This window comes from Lolium perenne, chromosome 2 (assembly GCF_019359855.2).
Source record: "Lolium perenne isolate Kyuss_39 chromosome 2, Kyuss_2.0, whole genome shotgun sequence".
In the NCBI taxonomy this organism is placed as follows: Eukaryota; Viridiplantae; Streptophyta; class Magnoliopsida; order Poales; family Poaceae; genus Lolium; species Lolium perenne.
Window position 1 is genome coordinate 29,010,234 of NC_067245.2, and position 21,874 is coordinate 29,032,107.

General features: G+C 42.8%; 1 protein-coding gene, 1 non-coding gene and 1 pseudogene across 2 annotated transcripts; 2 read left to right on the top strand and 1 right to left on the bottom strand.

The window, feature by feature from the left end:
- Positions 1-1,540: 1,540 nt before the first annotated feature.
- On the top strand, positions 1,541-1,611 carry TRNAG-CCC (transfer RNA glycine (anticodon CCC)). The gene has a single exon. It is a non-coding gene; the product is annotated as a tRNA-Gly (tRNA).
- A 538-nt stretch (positions 1,612-2,149) lies between these two features.
- On the top strand, positions 2,150-4,224 carry LOC127331638 (uncharacterized). The gene is made up of 2 exons (XM_051357811.2): positions 2,150-2,578; positions 2,835-4,224. Exons 1-2 carry the CDS (start codon positions 2,446-2,448, stop codon positions 4,052-4,054), a joined length of 1,353 nt encoding a protein of 450 aa, XP_051213771.1. The 5' UTR covers positions 2,150-2,445; the 3' UTR covers positions 4,055-4,224.
- A 57-nt stretch (positions 4,225-4,281) lies between these two features.
- Positions 4,282-6,856, bottom strand: LOC127331639 (uncharacterized; annotated as a pseudogene).
- Between the last annotated feature and the right edge of the window lie 15,018 nt (positions 6,857-21,874).

A 21,874-nucleotide genomic window follows, 5' to 3' on the forward strand; every position in this document is an offset into this window, starting at 1 on the left:
TAGCGCATTTGCCATGTTGAGTGATTCTGATCTTATTTCTTATTCAGATCTGTAGGGCATGGTTGTGTAAGCAACGTTGAATATCTTCTGGTGAACTTTGGGATTTTGTTTGCTAGCTAGGTGGCTGCAAATTATCACTATTTAAGGAAGCTTTTGGTAAGCTTTAACTTCCAGATTGAATTTTTTGTCTTGTGTATAATTCTGTGTTGTCTCAGTTGATATATCTGTATTGCTGCTGCTAAATAGCTCATCTTGACTACTATGTTTGAAGCTGTCCATAAATAATCTAGCTACTCTGCGATGGCAATGGCTCTTCGGTCCGCGGGAAGAAGGCTCCTCACTGGCAAGCTGCCGCAGCAGGGGATTCATAGGGCTGCTGCGGAGGGACAACAGATGCCACTACCGACGGCCATCCGCGGTGTCGGTTCGCTGGGCTATTCTCGCCAGTATGGGACCTTTGAGGTAGTATTACTAAAAGTCTAAAACTCGAATGAGCTGCTGACGTGCCAAGTTGCTCTTACTACTGGATCCATCACTAACTTATTCTATTGTATCTATATTGTTAAAACCTGCTTATGTGATTAACAATTTCTTGGTTGCAGCGCTGTATGCGGGTTGGTGACCTGTTTGTCAGGACCACAACGGCGGTCAGTATCATCTCTGTCTCCATGGCTGTTCTCGCGCTGTCAGTAGCACTACCTGTCAAGATGTTTTTAGCTCCTAAGAAACCTCAAGATATGGTGAGAAAGCTTTCCAACTCTTCATTGTGTTTTATGCATCAATCAAATACGGTAGCTGACTAATCTTCTTTTTGATGGGTTTAGCGGCGAGGAGAACCCTCCAGGTCCCAACGTGATCACCGTGTTGAAGAGAAGATGCAGGAACTGCGGGAAGTACTTTTGAAACACGAAGCTCAACGTCGTGCTCAAGGATGAGGGCTCTAGAGGCAGCTGCTGTGTTCCGGCTCTTAAGTGAAGGCTCCAATGGGGACCTGCTGACTATCCTATTCATCTATGAGCAAAAGTCTATTTTATTCTACATTTGTAGTTTGTACTACCACTTCAAAGACTGAGTTAACTTTTGTCCTGATGTTGTTAGATTCAAATCCTGATATCCGGTTGCAGTTGTACTCCTTAGTAGTGTGCACTATTGGTTCGGTTTCAAAACAAAATGTAGTCTACAGATTGGTTCCGTTTCTAAACAAAATGTGCACGATTAGTGCATCTTTAATGGAAGATCTATATTTGGTCCTCTATATATCTCCATATACACCACCGTATAAAAAGATTCTGTTTTAGACCTTAGTTTTCCAGCTGCTAGTCTATATTCAGGAGGGCTATAATCTTTATCCTATATTTCAATAATAGCTTATAACTACCATTCAACTACTTGAAATCTGAATATCAGTTCGGTGGTATATTAACTAGAATCTGAATCTCAATTCTGCAAACCATAATATTGAGAATCTTGAAAATGCTGAATATCACAGTCTGTTCTTAGTTGGGTACATTACTCCTTCTGAAGAAGAAATATCACTGAAGCGCATCTGGTGTAGTGGTATCATAGTACCCTCCCACGGTACTGACCAGGGTTCGATTCCCTGGATGCGCAATTTTTGAACTAAATTAAACTCTTTGTATGTTTCATCACCGAACATCATTTTGCCCTTTTTTAATCGCACTTTTCCTGCTTATGCTTCCTTATTCAAGAACTAAATTAACATAAAAACGGTTGACTTCCACAGGTTCAAATGATATCAGTGACAGATGTTTGAAAATAATGCAATCAGGTTAGCTAATTGGTAAGACTACTCTAACAATATTCAGAAGTGCTCATCGTTGTAATTTGTCAACTAAAAATAATGAATATTCATACATTGAGGCCTCCACGATAGAAGAGAATGTCTCGTTTTGATTGCAATCTTTGTTCACAATTCACACATACAATGCACAGAAAGTAACATTTTGATCATAATCTTAGTTCACATCATACAATGCAGTAGCTATCAGGCTGTATTAGTAAATCACAGATAAGTTACAGCGTGACACAATTTATACTCACCGGATCTATTTGTTTGTTCCTAAATATATGATGTTTTGGGAGTTCAAATGAACTACAGCGTGACACAGCTTATAGTCACCGGATCTATCAGTCTGTTCAAATAAACGGAGGGAGTGTCTAATGGGAATCGCATGGTTAGTCATACAACTTACCATCGATGAGCACTATGGTCACACAAATCAAGTTTAGGAGGGCGTTGGTCACTCCCGTCAGATTTATGAGCAACGAGGTCACTCCCGTCGGAGCATCGCTAACGGTGGGTGGCGTGGCACGTTGACCAGGCGGACTAGCCAGTTTATTTGCAGAAACCCCCTCCACAATTACATCATCTGAACTCATCCGTCCACACTAGAGTTGCTCGGTTCGTCTCCCGTGCGAGCCGACATGCAGGCGACGGGTGAGCACGCCGCCGGCAACAGCGACGGGGGCGGCAGGCCCTCCGGGGATCATCGGCGAATGGGAGAAGATATAGGACAGCCGCGTCGACGAGATCCATGGATGGAAACTCCAGATTACGGTAAGTAATCCGTCTATGACCCGATTTGGGGATTCTACTTAGGGTTTGATTGGCGGTTCGATTTTTGGTAGAGTTTAGTTGTTGTTCTGTCAATTCATTGTCTTGTAGTTGGCTTAAATTGGTAGGGCTACTGCTCTTACGTGGAATCATATGTGATTTTGGTCAGTACGAGCTGGTACTGTTTCCTGTGTTCTTACTGTGTAGTGTTCTGCCGTGTAGCAAGTTAATGAAATTCGTTTTCGTTGTTGCAATGCAGGTCGAAGTGATGATCTTTTCAGCATTGAAGTGAACCATGGAGGTTTTTTCTGTGGATTAGGAATGAATAGGGTATATTTGGATACAAAAGTCGACTTGTTTGATGATATCAGCCGACGTAGTTTCTGTTGTGCAAGTTTGGGCTACATTTTGAAGGAATTGGGATACAGTATTGCTGATCTAAACATAAGGGTGTACTGGTGCAAGCCTGGGAAGACAATTGGAGATGGTCTGGTGGCAATCAAACAGGAGAAAGATGCAGATATGATGAAGAATTGTGTAGTAGAAGAGAAGAAACTGATCATGTATGTTGATCATGTCAATTTGCTGGAGAAACAAAGGTGGGATGATGTCAATCAGCAGCATGTGCCACTGCCTGATGTTATGAGTCCACCAAAACAAGGTTACGAGCACATATCAGAAGTTGATGATGTAGGCAACGGTGATGAGAAGGATGTTGTCATGTCTTGCTGTAGTGCTAGTTCTTCAGACTTGGACAGTGATTTTGCAGATTCAGACTATGAGTTCGAAGAAGATGACGAGCACTTCAAGAAGAATGTTGATGAAGGTGTGAAAGATGATTTAATGGAGAAGACAACATCGAAATCCATGAGAGAACCTGAGAAATATATTGGAGAAGAAGATGAGCTAGAGCTGCCTGAAGACCACAAGGGAGAAATCACATACAAGTGGAAAATGTTCAACAAGCTGACAGACATGCAAAATCCCACATTCAAAACTGGAATGATTTTCTCCAATGTCCAGGAGTTGAGAGCTGCAATTTCCATGTACTGTGTGAGGAATAGAAGGAAGCTCAAGAAGGTGAGAAATAATGCAATTAGAGTTGAAGTTGTGTGCCAACCTAAGTGTCCATGGAAATTAATTGCCACAAAGCAGACAAGGACAGAAGGTTCATTTGCTGTGACAAAGTTGAATGATGTGCACACATGTGAGAGGGTGTGGGAGGTGAAGGAGCTCACGGCTCCTTTGATTGCACAAGAGTACTTGGAAGAGATTAGGGATAATGAGAATTTATCACTGAAATCCTTTGCGAAGAACCTAGAGCATCACACTATCCAGAAGAAACACTTACTGACATTCCCCCTAGAGGAAGAGGAAGGGCAGAATGGCTGCTGTGGGGAGAGGGTCAAGCTGCTGCTGATGTGGACGTTGACACATCCCAGGCACCACCACTGGATGTTTCTCAAGCCTGATCACTAGAACTACTGCATATTCAAGTTAGTAACCAAACAGACAGGGCACTTCTTTTTGATCTGTTTGTGTACTCACTTGTAAACCATATCATGCAAATCATGTGTGTCTGCGAACTAGATAGTCGCTACACTTATTTTGCCGTGCAATGTCAAGTTTATCTATGACTGAATCGTTCATTATCTGTGTCATGTGGAATGTCAAGTTCATTGCATAGCTGATCATTCTCTTGATGATTTAATAGACAATAGCAGACATATATTAGGCCAAACGATTCCCTCTTACAACAATATATGGTTAACTGGCCGGTCTGCCTGGTCAACATGCCACGCCACCCACCGTTAGCGGTGCTCCGACGGGAGTGATCTCGTTGCTCATAAATCTGACGGGAGTGACCAACACCCTCCTAAACTTAAATTTTGTGACCAAAGTGCTCATCGATGGTAAGTTGTATGACTAACCATGCGATTCCCTCATAAGAGTACTACTAGTATACTATGACAGCTAATAGACCAGACACCCATTCTTTGTATCCGCTTTTCCTTGCCCTAGGATTTTTTTTGCATAATACAGAATGGTGGATGAACTCCACACTGAATGCAAGTAGGGGACAGATGAAAAACGCCTTTTAGTAACCACGGAGGAAACACGTTTTTCAGTATCACAGCCACACCACACCTGCAAGCAGGAATACAGTAAATCAGAACCACAGGGTGCAAACAAAATGCGTCATACAAATGCCATGTTCAGCAAATGAGAGAAGCATATATAGACCGCATGATTAAGCGAAGCTTGCTATTGCTTGTTACAGAAATGTTTCACTATAAATCATATGACATGGCAATAGAGAAAAGTGAACATGCAGATTATTTTCTGCTCTGTGTAGTAGAGTACTAATTTTAGCACAACTGAGGAAGCAGAATTTCATGATCCATATGTGGTTATAGCAGCACAGATAACCTAACAGCCACCACATGTAACAGTAGGAAGGAAAGGTGGATCAATGTTGAAAATGAAACCTGCAATGCAATCTACCACCAGACCACTAAGCATCAAATTCATTGTAGAAAAGCACCACTTCTGTACAAAGAGCATACAACACCTACTCGTCACAATATCTAAATGATCAGGACTATTACTGTCAAGAGGTTCCAACTTCAAATGCGGATAAGACTGAAACAGCGACAACTTAACGTAAATACAAAGGCTCAACTAGTCTCATGTGAAACATATTTGAAGTGTGTTCAAACAGTAATATTAAGGAGAAACAAACATGTTAGTATAGACCAGAGGTGAGAAACAAAGCACTCTGTCCTTGATTTGATAGTCGAGGTAAGTCCACACATCACCATGGTATAAGGCAACACTACCAAGACTGTCAAATTAAAGATCAGAGTGGCCTCTTATGCTGTTTTATTAGAGAAAACAATGAGGCATATTCCTTCAATTGACCACATAATCTGTACAAATCAGTCTACCACCAGGCCACTAAGCATATTAAGTTGATGATGGAAAAGCACAACTTCTCTATAAACATCAAACTGTTCCTGACTCGTCTAACTTTCTACAATTCACGATAACCAAGTAATCAGGGTTATTTACTACTTCAAGAGATTGCAACTTCAAATGCGAAGAAGACTGAAGCAGCAACAACTTTACGTACACACAAAGGCCCACTAATCTCAAGAGAAACTTCTCTGAACTCTTAGTAATTTTCAGAAGATGGTATTAAGGAGAAACCGACATGTTGGTGTAGAACAGAGGTGAGAAACAAATCTCAGAAGAGCTTCTCGAAGACCATGGTGGTCTCTTTCTCGTCGAGTGAATCAGTTCAAAGGTTCTGAACAGAGATACCCAGGCACTGTCTAACCATGAAGAAACCAACGGAACCGTTCAATCTAAGATTGCTTTGTGTGATTCGATTTCACACAGAAACAAATAATATGATCCATACATCTCCTTAGCAATGGCATAGGATAAATTGGCAACCATCTCATCTCATCGAAATGTCATACGGATAAAGCCTCATACAAGTAGTAGTCAGAAATTAGACCCCTACTGAATTCACTCATACGGAGTATGGTCCAAGCAGTAAACATATTGTAACAAGGAAGCCTGGACCCTGACCTCACATGAGCTCCTCCTCCTTGCGGAGGTACTCGCCGGCGTCCGACTGGTGCAAAACGACCACGGCGTTGGTGTCGGCCTTCCTGCAGTCCTGCGCGCCCCTGGCAGCGACCCCAAACCCGAGCGGCACGTCCGCCATGGACATGACGACGACGCCGTCGCCGGACGTGGTGTTCTCGGTGATTCGCGCGAGCGCGGACTTGGGCACGGAGTTGCCGAAGAGGAAGGAGCGCTGGGTGTCGGGCTTGAGCCAGACGCGGCGGCGCGCGTGCGCGGCGAGGAGATCGAGCGCGTGGACGGTGAGGTGGAAGGCGCCGGCGTGGGTGAACTTGCCGACGGGCGTGCCCACCCCGGCGAGGCGGGCGCGGGAGACGGCGGTGGCGCGGCGCACGAGCGACTCGGAGGCGTAGAAGACACGCGCGGTTCTTGTGGAGGCGCGCGGAGGCTGTAGCGGCCCGGCTCCGGGTCGGGGCCCTCCGCGGAGGGCCGGTCCAGGAGGTGCCTTAGGGGTTGGGGCCGGTGAACTTGAAGAGCTTCTCGAAGACCATGGTGGTCTCTTTCTCGTCCAGCGGCCTCATGGCGCAGGCGGCGGCGGCGGCGGCGGAGTTCGGGGGCGAAGCGGCGGTGGGGATTGGGAGCGGAGGCTAGGTTAGTCGCGTGGCTATTCGGTTGGTTTTATGAGTCGGATCAGAAAAATTCAACGGTGGGCATTCACAGCAAATTGCTCGTGTACTCCTAAAATAAGTTGACTCAACAACTTTTTCTGTATACTGATGTATTTACCGAAAAATGCTTTTAGCTCTCGAGCTCCAGTGCTCTCGCTATGTTAAAAAAAAATTAAAAATATTTCGCAAGTTATAAAAATCATGAAAATAATTCTGAAGAATGCCATTGATACATCCCACAATCATGCAAAATCCCAGTCCGAAATTCTTTTTATTTTGAGCTAGAGAAAAATGACAAAATCTGATATATTTTTGAGATTTGAAAATGACTACTCAGATCTACAATTTTATCATTTTTGTGTAGCTCAAAATATTAAGTATTTGAAATTGATTTTTTGCACGTTTGTGGGATACATCATTGACTATGTGTAGATTTTTTTCTAAAAAATTTTAACACCCGAAAATATGATTTTCGATTTTTTTAAAAAAAAACGAGATCACTGGTGCCCATGTACACCAAATCTCTATCCTGTATTTACGGGAGAGCTAGCTACAAATAGACTTTTATTTTCAAAACTTTAAAAATCATATTTGTAAGTTCCAAAAAAGCACAGCATGTGGAGTAACCAATATGTAAACAAAGATTAAAAGGAGCTGATGACAAAATAAGTTTAAAACATGAATACGAAAAAGTAAGCATTTATCCTTCTTAGTCACTCCAAAATGAAGCACTTGGAAGGTTTTTGAAATTTCTATGTTTGAAACTAAAAATAATTTCTCTTCATGCTAGACGTAAGACAAAGTTTAGGATTAGGGGGTAGATACATGATTTTTCTGGTTCAAATATGTCTAGATCTTGTTTATCAACTTGAATGCTTAGGGTTAGGGGGTAGATACATGATCTGGTTCCGAGAGTACATTGTCAACATTTCAGTTGTGAAGAAAACAGGGGGAAGCTCCAACGCCACCGAGTACTTGACGCCTTCGGGGAGCCGGAACTGAGCCAGCGACCATTCTGAACTGAAGTAGCTCGACAAGTAGCCTGCACAACAAAATGTCGCATGTAGTAGAAAACATCTTAAATTAGTAGCTTTTCAGAAACAAGATTGTCATCGATTCTTGTGGGAGCGTCTGTCAGTCGTGTACCTTTCAAGAATGACAGTGATGAGCCCTTGTTGGCTTTTGCCGCGTAGGCGGAGATTCTGCCGGCAGTGCCGCCACCGCCGGAGCAGCTTGGCTGCCTTCCTCCGGTGCATTATGTTTTTGATCAACCCTAGGTTCTGGCGTAGAGCTCGTGAGGTCTGAGTCGGCGACCTTGAAGACGTGCACCGTTGCCTTGTCGCTGGAGACGGCGAGCCATTTGGAGTCGACGCTCCGTGTTCATCATGGTTGCTCGATCGATGCCCAAACCTGCGGCTAATAGTGGCCACCCTGCTAGTCCAACCTAGGAGTACTGATGGCGTGTAACACACACGTTCGTTGGGAACCCCAAGAGGAAGGTATGATGCACACAGTAGCAAGTTTTCCCTCAGAAAGAAACCAAGGTTTATCGAACCAGGAGGAGCCAAGAAGCACGTTGAAGGTTGATGGCAGCGGGATGTAGTGCGGCGCAACACCAGGGATTCCGGCGCTAACGTGGAACCTGCACAACACAACCAAAGTACTTTGCCCCAACGAAACAGTGAGGTTGTCAATCTCACCGGCTTGTTGTAACAAAGGATTAGATGTATAGTGTGGATGATGATTGTTTGCAGAAAACAGTAGAACAAGTATTGCAGTAGATTGTATTTAATGTAAAAGAATGGACCGGGGTCCACAGTTCACTAGAGGTGTCTCTCCCATAAGATAAATAGCATGTTGGGTGAACAAATTACAGTCGGGCAATTGACAAATAGAGAGAGCATGACAATGCACATACATGATATGATAAGTATAGTGAGATTTAATTGGGCATTACGACAAAGTACATAGACCGCTATCCAGCATGCATCTATGCCTAAAAAGTCCACCTTCAGGTTATCATCCGAACCCCTTCCAGTATTAAGTTGCAAACAACAGACAATTGCATTAAGTATGGTGCGTAATGTAATCAATAACTACATCCTCGGACATAGCATCAATGTTTTATCCCTAGTGGCAACAGCACATCCACAACCTTAGAACTTTCTGTCAATGTCCCAGATTTAATGGAGGCATGAACCCACTATCGAGCATAAATACTCCCTCTTGGAGTTAAGAGTAAAAACTTGGCCAGAGCCTCTACTAATAACAGAGAGCATGCAAGATCATAAACAACACATAGGTAATAGATTGATAATCAACATAACTGTAGGATAACGTTGTATAGAAAACAAAAAATTTCCTACCGCGAACACGAAATCCAAGCCAAGATGCAATCTAGAAGACGGTAGCAACGAGGGGATTATCGAGTCTCACCCTTGAAGAGATTCCAAAGCCTACAAGAGGAGGCTCTTGTTGCTGCGGTAGACGTTCACTTGCCGCTTGCAAAAGCGCGTAGAAGATCTTGATCACGATCGGTTCCGGCGCCACGAACGGGCAGCACCTCCGTACTCGGTCACACGTTCGGTTGTTGATGAAGACGACGTCCACCTCCCGTTCCAGCGGGCAGCGGAAGTAGTAGCTCCTCTTGAATCCGACAAGCACGACGGCGTGGTGCTCGGTGGCGGTGGAGAAGTCCGGCGGAGCTTCGCTAAGCTACGCGGGAGATATGGAGGAGAGGGGGCGGCTAGGGTTTGGGAGGGTGGCCGGCCACTTCAAGGGGCGGCCAGCTTGTGGTCTTGGGGTGGCCGGCCCCCTCCCTTGGCCCCTCATTATATAGGTGGATTCCCAAGAGTTGGTCTCCAAGTCTTCGAATAAGACCCGAACCAAAAACTTCCCATAAGAGGGGGAAACCTAGCCAAGCTAGGACTCCCACCAAAGGTGGGATTTCCACCTCCCATATGGGGGGGTGGCCGGCCCCCTAAGGGGGAGTCCACTTGGGACTCCTCCCCCACTAGGGTTGGCCGGCCATGGAGGTGGAGTCCCATGTGGACTCCACCTTCCTTGGTGGTTTCTTCCGGACTTTTCTAGAACCTTCTAGAACCTTCCATAGAACCTTCCGCGACATTTTAATTCACATAAAATGACATCCTATATATGAATCTTATTCTCCGGACCATTCCGGAACTCCTCGTGATGTCCGGGATCTCATCCGGGACTCCGAACAAATATTCGAACTCCATTCCATATTCAATTTCTACCATTTCAACATCCAACTTTAAGTGTGCCACCCTACGGTTCGTGAACTATGCGGACATGGTTGAGTACTCACTCCGACCAATAACCAATAGCGGGATCTGGAGATCCATAATGGCTCCCACATATTCAACGATGACTTTAGTGATCGAATGAACCATTCACATATAATACCAATTCCCTTTGTCACGCGATATTTTACTTGTCCGAGGTTTGATCTTCGGTATCACTTTATACCTTGTTCAACCTCGTCTCCTGACAAGTACTCTTTACTCGTACCGTGGTATGTGGTCTCTTATGAACTTATTCATATGCTTGCAAGACATTAGACGACATTCCACCGAGAGGGCCCAGAGTATATCTATCCGTCATCGGGATGGACAAATCCCACTGTTGATCCATATGCTTCAACTCATACTTTCCGGATACTTAATCCCACCTTTATAGCCACCCATTTACGCAGTGGTGTTTGGTGTAATCAAAGTACCTTTCTGGTATAAGTGATTTATATGATCTCATGGTCATAAGGACTAGGTAACTATGTATCGAAAGCTTATAGCAAATAACTTAATGACGAGATCTTATGCTACGCTTAATTGGGTGTGTCCATTACATCATTCATATAATGATATAACCTTGTTATTAATAACATCCAATGTTCATGATTAGGAAACTAATCATCCATTAATCAACAAGCTAGTTTAAGAGGCATACTAGGGACTTCTTGTTTGTCTACATATCACACATGTACTAATGTTTCGGTTAATACAATTATAGCATGATATATAAACATTTATCATAAACATAAAGATATAAATAATAACCACTTTATTATTGCCTCTAGGGCATATCTCCTTCAGTCTCCCACTTGCACTAGAGTCAATAATCTAGATTACATTGTAATATACCTAACACCCATGGCATTACGGTGTTGGTCATGCTTTGCCCTAGGGAGAGCTTTAGTCAACTGGATCTGCTACATTCGGATCGGTGTGTACTTTACAAATCTTTACTTCTCCATCTTCGATGTACTCGCGAATCGAGTGGTAACGCAGCTTGATATGCTTCAGCCTCTTGTGTGACCTTGGTTCTTGTGCATTGGCGATGGCACCCATGTTGTCACAATATATGACTAGTGGGTCCAATGCACTAGGAACCACACCGAGCTCTATAATGAACCTCTTCATCCATACCGCTTCTGATGAAGCCTCTGAAGCCGCTATGTACTCCGATTCTATTGAGGATTTCGCCACCGTGCACTGCTTCGAGCTTGCCCGACTTCTTTGCTGCACCATTCAATATAAACACGTACCTGCATTGTGACTTAGAGTCATCATGATCGGTTGTTCCAACTTGCATCGGTGTAACTTGTTACAACGAGCTCTTGGTCACCTCCATAACAAAGAAACATATCCTTAGTTCTTTTCAAGTACTTCGGGATATTCTTGACCGTCCGGTGTTCCATTCCTGGATCACTTTGATATCTGCTAGTCAAACTAACGGCATGTGCTATATCCGGTCTTGTACATAGCATGGCATACATGATAGAGCCTACTGCCGAGGCATAGGGGATCTGACTCATCCTTTCTCTTTCTTCGTAGTGCTTAGGGACCTTGAGTCTTACTCAAGACCTTGCCTAGTAACATAGGTAAGAATCCTTTCTTACTTTCGTCCATTCTAAACTTCTTTAGAATCTTGTCCAGGTATGTACTCTGTGATAGCCCTATTAGACGTCTTGATCTATCTCTATAAATCTTGATGCCTAATATATATGATGCTTCACCAAGGTCTTTCATTGAAAAACTATTATTCAAATAACCCTTTACACTGCTTAATAGTTCTATATCATTCCCAATCAATAATATGTCATCTACATATAATATCAGGAATGCTATAGAGCTCCCACTCACTTTCTTGTAAATACAGGCCTCTCCATGACACTGTATAAACCCGAAGTCTTTGATCACCTTATCAAAGCGTCGGTTCCAACTTCTCGATGCTTGCTTCAGTCCATAAATTGAACGCTGAAGTTTGCATACTTTGTCAGCATTTTTAGGATCGACAAAACCTTTGGGTTGTACCATATACAACTCTTCCTCAATGTCTCCATTAAGGAACGCCGTTTTGACATCCATCTGCCAAATCTCATAATCGAAAAATGCAGCTATTGCTAACAAAATCCTCACAGATTTTAGCTTTGCTACAGGTGAGAAAGTCTCATCGTAGTCAACTCCTTGAATTTGTCGGAAACCTTTTGCGACAAGTCGAGCTTTATAGACAGTAATATTACCATCAGCATTTGTTTTTCTCTTGAAGATCCATTTATTCTCAACAGCCTTTCGGCTATCAGGTAAGTCTACCAAAGTCCATACTTTGTTATCATACATGGATCCCATTTCGGATTTCATGGCTTCTTGCCATTTGTTGGAATCTGGGCTCATCATCGCTTCTTCATACGTCATAGGGTCCTCATCATTGTTATCCACAATCATGACATTTAGACAAGGATCATACCAATCAGGAGTGGCACGTTCCCTTGTCGATCTGCGAGGTTCGATAGTTTCCTCGTTCGAAGTTTCATGATCATTATCATTAGCTTCCTCTGTTGTCGGTGTAGGCGGTACTGGTACAACTTCAGATCGCGCTACTGCGATCAACGAGTATAGATTCATCAATCTCATCGAGTTCTACTTTTCTTCCAGTCACTTCTTTAGTGAGAAATTCTTTCTCAAGAAAGGTTCCATTCTTAGCAACAAAGATTTTGCCTTCGGATCTGTGATAGAAAGTGTACCCTATAGTTTCCTTAGGGTATCCTATGAAGACGCATTTCTCCGCTTTGGGTTCTAGCTTGTCCGGTTGTAACTTCTTTGCATAGGCTTCGCAACCCCAAACTTTCAGGAACGACAGCTTAGGTTTCTTATTAAACCATAATTCATACGGTGTCGTTTCTACGGATTTTGATGGTGCTCTATTTAAAGTGAATGCGGTTGTCTCTAATGCATAACTCCAAAATGATAACGGCAAATCAGTAAGAGACATCATAGAACGAACCATATCTAAGAGAGTTCGATTACGACGTTCGGACACACCGTTACGTTGTGGTGTTCCCAGCGGTGTCAATTGTGAAAGTATTCCGCATTTCTTTAAATGCATGCCAAACTCATAACTCAGATATTCACCTCCGCGATCAGATTGTAGAAATTTAATCTTCTTGTTACGTTGATTTTCTACTTCACTTTGGAATTCCTTAAACTTCTCAAAAGTCTCGGATTTATGTTTCATGAAATAGATATACCCATATCTACTCAGATCATCTGTGAAGGTTAGAACATAACGATAACCACCGCGCGATGCTACACTCATTGGTCCGCACACATCGGTATGTATGATTTCCAATAAGTCAGTAGCTCGCTCCATAATACCAGAGAATGGAGTCTTAGTCATTTTTCCCATTAGACATGCTTCGCATCTATCAAGTGACTCAAAGTCAAGTGATTCAAGTAATCCATCGATATGGAGTTTCTTCATGCGTTTCACTCCAATATGACCAAGACGACAGTGCCACATATAAGTAGAATTATCATTCAATTTAATTCGCTTAGCATCAATGTTATGTATATGTGTATCACTACTATCGAGATCTAACGAGAAATAAGCCATTCTTTTCGTGTGCTCGACCATAAAAGATATTATTCATAAAAATAGAACAACCATTATTCTCAGACTTGAATGAATAACCGTCTTGCATTAAACAAGATCTAGATATAATGTTCATGCTCAACGCGGGTACAAAATAACAATTATTGAGGCTTAAAACTAATCCCGAAGGTAGATGTAGAGGAAGTGTGCCGACAGCGATCACATCGACTTTGGATCCATTTCCAACGCGCATGGTCACTTCATCCTTTAGTAGTCTTCGTTTATTCTTTAGTTCCTGTTTCGAGTTACAAATATGAGCAACCGAACCAGTATCAAATACCCAGTACTAGTACGAGAACCAAAGAAGATAAACATCTATAACATGTATATCGGATATACCTTCTTTCTTCTTCTTGACAAGGCCGCTCTTGAGATCCACCAAATACTTGGAGCAATTACGCTTCCAGTGTCCCTTCTCCTTGCGAATAGCACTCAGCATCAGGCTTAGGGCCAGTCTTAGGTTTCACAGGAGGCGTGGCAGCTTTCTTGCCACTCTTCCTGTTCTTGCCTTTAGACTTGCCCTGTTTCTTGAAGCTGGTGGTCTTGTTGACCATCAACACTTGGTGCTCTTTCTTGATCTCAATCTCAGCAGATTTTAGCATGGAGAAGAGTTCAGGTAACTCTTTGTTTATGTTCTGCATATTGTAGTTCATCACAAAGTTCTTGTAACTAGGTGGCAGTGATTGAAGGACACGATTAATCCCCAGTCTATTAGGAATCACTATTCCTAAGTCACTGAGTTTCTTCGCATGCCCGGTCATGGCGAGCATGTGCTCACTAACGGAGCTGCCTTCTTCCATCATGCAGCTGAAGAAGTGTTTCGATGCTTCATAGCATTCCACGGCCGCATGAGTCTCAAATATAGTCTTCAACTCATTGATCAACTCATGTGGATCGTGGTGCTCAAAACGTTTTTGAAGATCGGCTTCACCTGCATAAGATGGCACACCGAACTTGAGAGTACCGAGTTTTCCGAGTTGCGTAAACAGCTTTTACTTCATCGGTTTCAGTTTCTGCAGGAGGGTCACCTAGCGGTGCATCAAGCACATATTGCAGATTTCTGCCATTGAGGAAAATCCTCACATGACGGAACCAGTCGGTGAAGTTGCTACCGTTGCTCTTAAGCTTTTCTTTCTCTAGGAACTGGTTAAAATTGATTGAGGACGCCATATCTACAACATATATTTGCAATAGTTTAGACTAAGTTTATGACAAATTGAGTTCAAATTTTAATTCAACTTAATTAAAAACTAGGTGAACTCCCACTCAAAACAATATCCCTCGCATTGTCTTAGTGATCACACGAACCAAATCCACCGCACCTAAGTCCGATCATCACGAGACAAGGTGTGATTTCAATGGCGAACATTCAAAGTGTTCATCATATCAATCATATGATTCATGCTCTACCTTTCGGTATCACGTGTTCCGAGACCATGTCTGTACATGCTAGGCTCGTCAAGGCCACCTTAGTATCCGCATGTGCAAAACTGGCTTGCACCCGTTGTATGCACTTGTTGATTCTATCACACCCGATCATCACGAGATGCTTCGAAACGACAAGTCTTGGCAACGGTGCTACTAAGGATGAACACTTTATTATCTTGAGATTTTAGTGAGAGGGATCATCTTATAATGCTACCGTCGCGATCTAAGCAAAATAAGATGCATAAAAGGATTAACATCACATGCAGTTCATATGTGATATGATATGGCCCTTTTGTCTTTGCGCCTTTGATCTTCATCTCCAAAGCACGGACATGATCTTCATCATCAATGGGCATGATCTCCATCATTGTCGGCGAAGCACCAAGGTCAATGGCGTCGTCTTCATGATTGTCCTCCATGTAGCAACTATTACAACTACTTTGAAATACTACTCAACATGAAATTTAAAGACAACCATAAGGCTCCTGCCGGTTGCCACAATACAATAATGATCATTTCATACATAGTCATCATCACATTATGGCCATATCACATCACCAAACCCTGCAAAAACAAGTTAGACGTTCTCTAATTTGGTTTGCATATTTTACGTGGTTTAGGATTTTCGAGTAAGATCCAATCTACCTACGAACATGAACCACAACGGTGATACTAGTGTTGTCAATAGAAGAATAAATTGAATCTTCACTATAGTAGGAGAGACAGACACCCGCAAAGCCACTTATGCAATACAAGTTGCATGTCGAGCGTGGAGCAAATCTCATGAACGCGGTCATGTAAAGTTAGCCCGAGCCGCTTCATCCCACTATGCCACAAAGATGCAAAGTACTCAACTAAAGATAACAAAAGCATCAACGCCCACAAACCATTGTGTTCTACTCGTGCAACCATCTATGCATAAACACGGCTCTGATACCACTGTAGGATAACGTTGTATAGAAAACAAAAAATTTCCTACCGCGAACACGAAATCCAAGCCAAGATGCAATCTAGAAGACGGTAGCAACGAGGGGATTATCGAGTCTCACCCTTGAAGAGATTCCAAAGCCTACAAGAGGAGGCTCTTGTTGCTGCGGTAGACGTTCACTTGCCGCTTGCAAAAGCGCGTAGAAGATCTTGATCACGATCGGTTCCGGCGCCACGAACGGGCAGCACCTCCGTACTCGGTCACACGTTCGGTTGTTGATGAAGACGACGTCCACCTCCCCGTTCCAGCGGGCAGCGGAAGTAGTAGCTCCTCTTGAATCCGACAACACGACGGCGTGGTGTCGGTGGCGGTGGAGAAGTCCAGCGGAGCTTCGCTAAGCTACGCGGGAGATATGGAGGAGAGGGGGGCGGCTAGGGTTTGGGAGGGGGGGGCCGGCCACTTCAAGGGGGGCGGCCAGCTTGTGGTCTTGGGGTGGCCGGCCCCCTCCCTTGGCCCCTCATTATATAGGTGGATTCCCAAGAGTTGGTCTCCAAATCTTCGAATAAGACCCGAACCAAAAACTTCCCATAAGAGGGGGAAACCTAGCCAAGCTAGGACTCCCACCAAAGGTGGGATTTCCACCTCCCATATGGGGGGGTGGCCGGCCCCCTAAGGGGGAGTCCACTTGGGACTCCTCCCCCACTAGGGTTGGCCGGCCATGGAGGTGGAGTCCCATGTGGACTCCACCTTCCTTGGTGGTTTCTTCCGGACTTTTCTAGAACCTTCTAGAACCTTCCATAGAACCTTCCGCGACATTTTAATTCACATAAAATGACATCCTATATATGAATCTTATTCTCGGACCATGTCGGAACTCCTCGTGATGTCCGGGATCTCATCCGGGACTCCGAACAAATATTCGAACTCCATTCCATATTCAATTTCTACCATTTCAACATCCAACTTTAAGTGTGTCACCCTACGGTTCGTGAACTATGCGGACATGGTTGGGTACTCACTCCGACCAATAACCAATAGCGGGATCTGGAGATCCATAATGGCTCCCACATATTCAACGATGACTTTAGTGATCGAATGAACCATTCACATATAATACCAATTCCCTTTGTCACGCGATATTTTACTTGTCCGAGGTTTGATCTTCGGTATCACTTTATGCCTTGTTCAACCTCGTCTCCTGACAAGTACTCTTTACTAAATGCCGTGGTATGTGGTCTCTTATGAACTTATTCATATGCTTGCAAGACATTAGACGACATTCCACCGAGAGGGCCCAGAGTATATCTATCCGTCATCGGGATGGACAAATCCCACTGTTGATCCATATGCTTCAACTCATACTTTCCGGATACTTAATCCCACCTTTATAGCCACCCATTTACGCAGTGGTGTTTGGTGTAATCAAAGTACCTTTCCGGTATAAGTGATTTATATGATCTCATGGTCATAAGGACTAGGTAACTATGTATCGAAAGCTTATAGCAAATAACTTAATGATGAGATCTTATGCTACGCTTAATTGGGTGTGTCCATTACATCATTCATATAATGATATAACCTTGTTATTAATAACATCCTATGTTCATGATTATGAAACTAATCATCCATTAATCAACAAGCTAGTTTAAGAGGCATACTAGGGACTTCTTGTTTGTCTACATATCACACATGTACTAATGTTTCGGTTAATACAATTATAGCATGATATATAAACATTTATCATAAACATAAAGATATAAATAATAACCACTTTATTATTGCCTCTAGGGCATATCTCCTTCAATAACATAGTATTCTCTATCCATCGGATCCCGACAAACACAACATATAGCATTACAGATAGATGATCTTGATCATGTTAGGCAGCTCACAAGATCCGACAATGAAGCACATAAGGAGAAGACGACCATCTAGCTACTGCTATGGACCCATAGTCCAGGGGTGAACTACTCACTCATCACTCCGGAGGCGACCATGGCGGTGAAGAGTCCTCCGGGAGATGATTCCCCTCTCCGGCAGGGTGCTGGAGGCGATCTCCTGAATCCCCCGAGATGGGATTGGCGACGGCGGCGTCTCAGTAAGGTTTTCCGTATCGTGCCTCTCAGTACTGGGGGTTTCGCGACGGAGGCTTTAAGTAGGCGGAAGGGCAGGTCAGGGGGCCACACGAGGGCCCCACACGCCAGGGCCGCGCGGCCAAGGCCCAGGCCGCGCCGCCCTGTTGTGGCGGCGCCTCGTGGCCCCACTTCGTCTCTCATTCGGTCTTCTGGAAGCTTCGTGGAAAAATAGGCCCCTGGGCGTTGATTTCGTCCAATTCCGAGAATATTTCCTTTGTAGGATTTCTTAAACCAAAAACAGCAGAAAATAGCAACTGGCTCTTCGGCATCTCGTTAATAGGTTAGTGCCGGAAAATGCATAAATACGACATAAAGTATGCATAAAACATGTAGATATCATCAATAATGTGGCATGGAACATAAGAAATTATCGATACGTCGGAGACGTATCAGCATCCCCAAGCTTAGTTCCTGCTCGTCCCGAGCAGGTAAACGATAACAAAGATAATTTCTGGAGTGACATGCCATCATAATCTTGATCATACTATTGTAAGCATATGTAATGAATGCAGCGATCAAAACAATGGTAATGACATGAGTAAACAAATGAATCATAAAGCAAAGACTTTTCATGAATAGTACTTTCAAGACAAGCATCAATAAGTCTTGCATAAGAGTTAACTCATAAAGCAATAAATCAAAGTAAAAGTATTGAAGCAACACAAAGGAAGATTAAGTTTCAGCGGTTGCTTTCAACTTATAACATGTATATCTCATGGATATTGTCAATGTAAAGTAATATAACAAGTGCAATATGCAAGTATGTAGGAATCAATGCACAGTTCACACAAGTGTTTGCTTCTTGAGGTGGAGAGAGATAGGTGAACTGACTCAACATAAAAGTAAAAGAAAGGTCCTTCAAAGAGGAAAGCATCGATTGCTATATTTGTGCTAGAGCTTTTATTTTGAAAACATGAAACAATTTTGTCAACGGTAGTAATAAAGCATATGTATCATGTAAATTATATCTTAGAAGTTGCAAGCCTCATGCATAGTATACTAATAGTGCCCGCACCTTGTCCTAATTAGCTCGGATTACCAGGATTATCATCGCAATACACATGTTTTAACCAAGTGTCACAAAGGGGTACCTCTATGCTGCCTGTACAAAGGTCTAAGGAGAAAGCTCGCATTTGGATTTCTCGATTTTGATTATTCTCAACTTAGACATCCATATCGGGACAACATAGACAACAGATAATGGACTCCTCTTTAATGCATAAGCATGTAGAAACAATTAATGTTCTCATATGAGATTGAGGATATATGTCCAAAACTGAAACTTCCACCAAGGATCATGGCTTTAGTTAGCGGCCCAATGTTCTTCTCTAACATTATGCATGCTCTAACCATTTAATGAGTGGTAAATCTCCCTTACTTCAGACAAGACGAACATGCATAGCAACTCACATGATATTCAACAAAGAGTTGATGGCGTCCCCAGGAGCATGGTTATCGCACAACAAGCAACTTAATAAGAGATAAAGTGCATAAGTACATATTCAATACCACAATAGTTTTTAAGGCTATTTTGTCCCATGAGCTATATATTGCAAAGGCGAATGATGGAAATTTAAAGGTAGCACTCAAGCAATTTACTTTGGAATGGCGGAGAAATACCATGTAGTAGGTAGGTATGGTGGAGACAAATGGCATAGTGGTTGGCTCAAGGATTTTGGATGCATGAGAAGTATTCCCTCTCGATACAAGGTTTAGGTTAGCAAGGTTATTTGAAACAAACACAAGGATGAACCAGTGCAGCAAAACTTACATAAAAGACATATTGTAAACATTATAAGACTCTACACCGTCTTCCTTGTTGTTCAAAACTCAATACTAGAAATTATCTAGACTTTAGAGAGACCAAATATGCAAACCAAATTTTAGCAAGCTCTATGTATTTCTTCATTAATAGGTGCAAAGTATATGATGCAAGAGCTTAAACATGAGCACAACAATTGCCAAGTATCACATTATCCAAGACATTTTACCAATTACTACATGTAGCATTTTCCGTTTCCAACCATATAACAATGAACGAAGCAGTTTCAACCTTCGCCATGAACATTAAAATCTAAGAACACATGTGTTCATATGCAACAGCGGAGCGTGTCTCTCTCCCACGCAAGCATGTATTTATTCAAACACAAACAAAAATAAAAGCACACAGACGCTCCAAGTAAAGTACATAAGATGTGACCGAAAAAAATATAGTTTCAAGGGAGGAACCTGATAAGTTGTCGATGAAGAAGGGGATGCCTTGGGCATCCCCAAGCTTAGATGCTTGAGTCTTCTTGAAATATGCAGGGATGAACCACCGGGGCATCCTCAAGCTTAGACTCTTCACTCTTCTTGATCATAGTATATCATCCTCCTCTCTTGACCCTTGAAAACTTCCTCCACACCAAACTCAAAACAAACTCATTAGAGGGTTAGTGCATAATCAAAAATTCACATGTTCAGAGGTGACACAATCATTCTTAACACTTCTGGACATTGCACAAAGCTAATGGACGTTAATGGAACAAAGAAATCCATCCAACACAGCAAAAGAGGCAATGCGAAATAAAAGGCAGAATCTGTCAAAACAGAACAGTTCGTAAAGACGAATTTTAAAGTGGCACCAGACTTGCTCAAATGAAAATGCCGAAATTGAATGAAAGTTGCGTACATATCTGAGGACCACTCACATAAATTGGCATAATTTTCTGAGTTACCTACAGAGAATTAGACCCAGATTCGTGACAGCAAAGAAATCTGTTTCTGCGCAGTAATCCAAATCTAGTATGAACCTTACTATCAAAGACTTTACTTGGCACAACAATGCACAAAACTAAGATAAGGAGAGGTTGCTACAGTAGTAAACAACTTCCAAGACTTAAATATAAAATAAAAGTACTGTAGTAAAAACATGGGTTGTCTCCCATAAGCGCTTTTCTTTAACGCCTTTCAGGTAGGCGCAAAAAGTGTATATCAAGTGTTATCGAGAGATGAAGCATCAACATTACCTTGGGCTTTACCCTTACCTTTCTTGTTCTTTTTCTTACTCTTTGATTTAGGGAATATATGTCTACCCCCGAGTGACAAGGTATCAACTTGTCAATGCCTACGGATTGTAGACTAGGGTTTAGTTGGATGTAGATGGCAAGTAGATCTCGAAGGTTTCAGCCGAAAAGTACTCGACGAATATAAAACTAAGGTTGTGTTGACAGTAGATTCGATCCTTTCTGTGTCCCTCGACTCCCCCTTATATAGGAGGCGGAGCCGAGGGATTCGTATTGTACAAGTTACAGAGTCCGGGAAGGTTTCTAACTCCTCCCGCAAGATTACAAATAATGCTTCCTATTACAACTCTAGCTTTCCTTAACAATATCTTGGGCTTCCGAGTCTTCTTATTCTTCGGGTAGTGGGCCTTCAGTAAACCCCGGGTACTATCATCGGCAGGCCAATTAGGGATGCCTCTGTCAGTAGCCCCCGAGATTTTGCTTGAATCGTAGAGTCAGGGAAAATCTCCACTGTTTATTTTTACTCGACAACTTAAAACTTTTCTATATTTCTTCACATAAATTTCTATATTGTACAGGGATAATGG

Excerpts from the sequence above, each read along its gene's own strand:
- LOC127331638 (XM_051357811.2), top strand. The coding sequence starts at position 2,446 with ATGCAGGCGACGGGTGAGCACGCCGCCGGCAACAGCGACGGGGGCGGC. Across the intron at positions 2,579-2,834 it reads GATGGAAACTCCAGATTACG|GTCGAAGTGATGATCTTTTC; the intron begins GTAAGTAATCCG and ends GTTGCAATGCAG.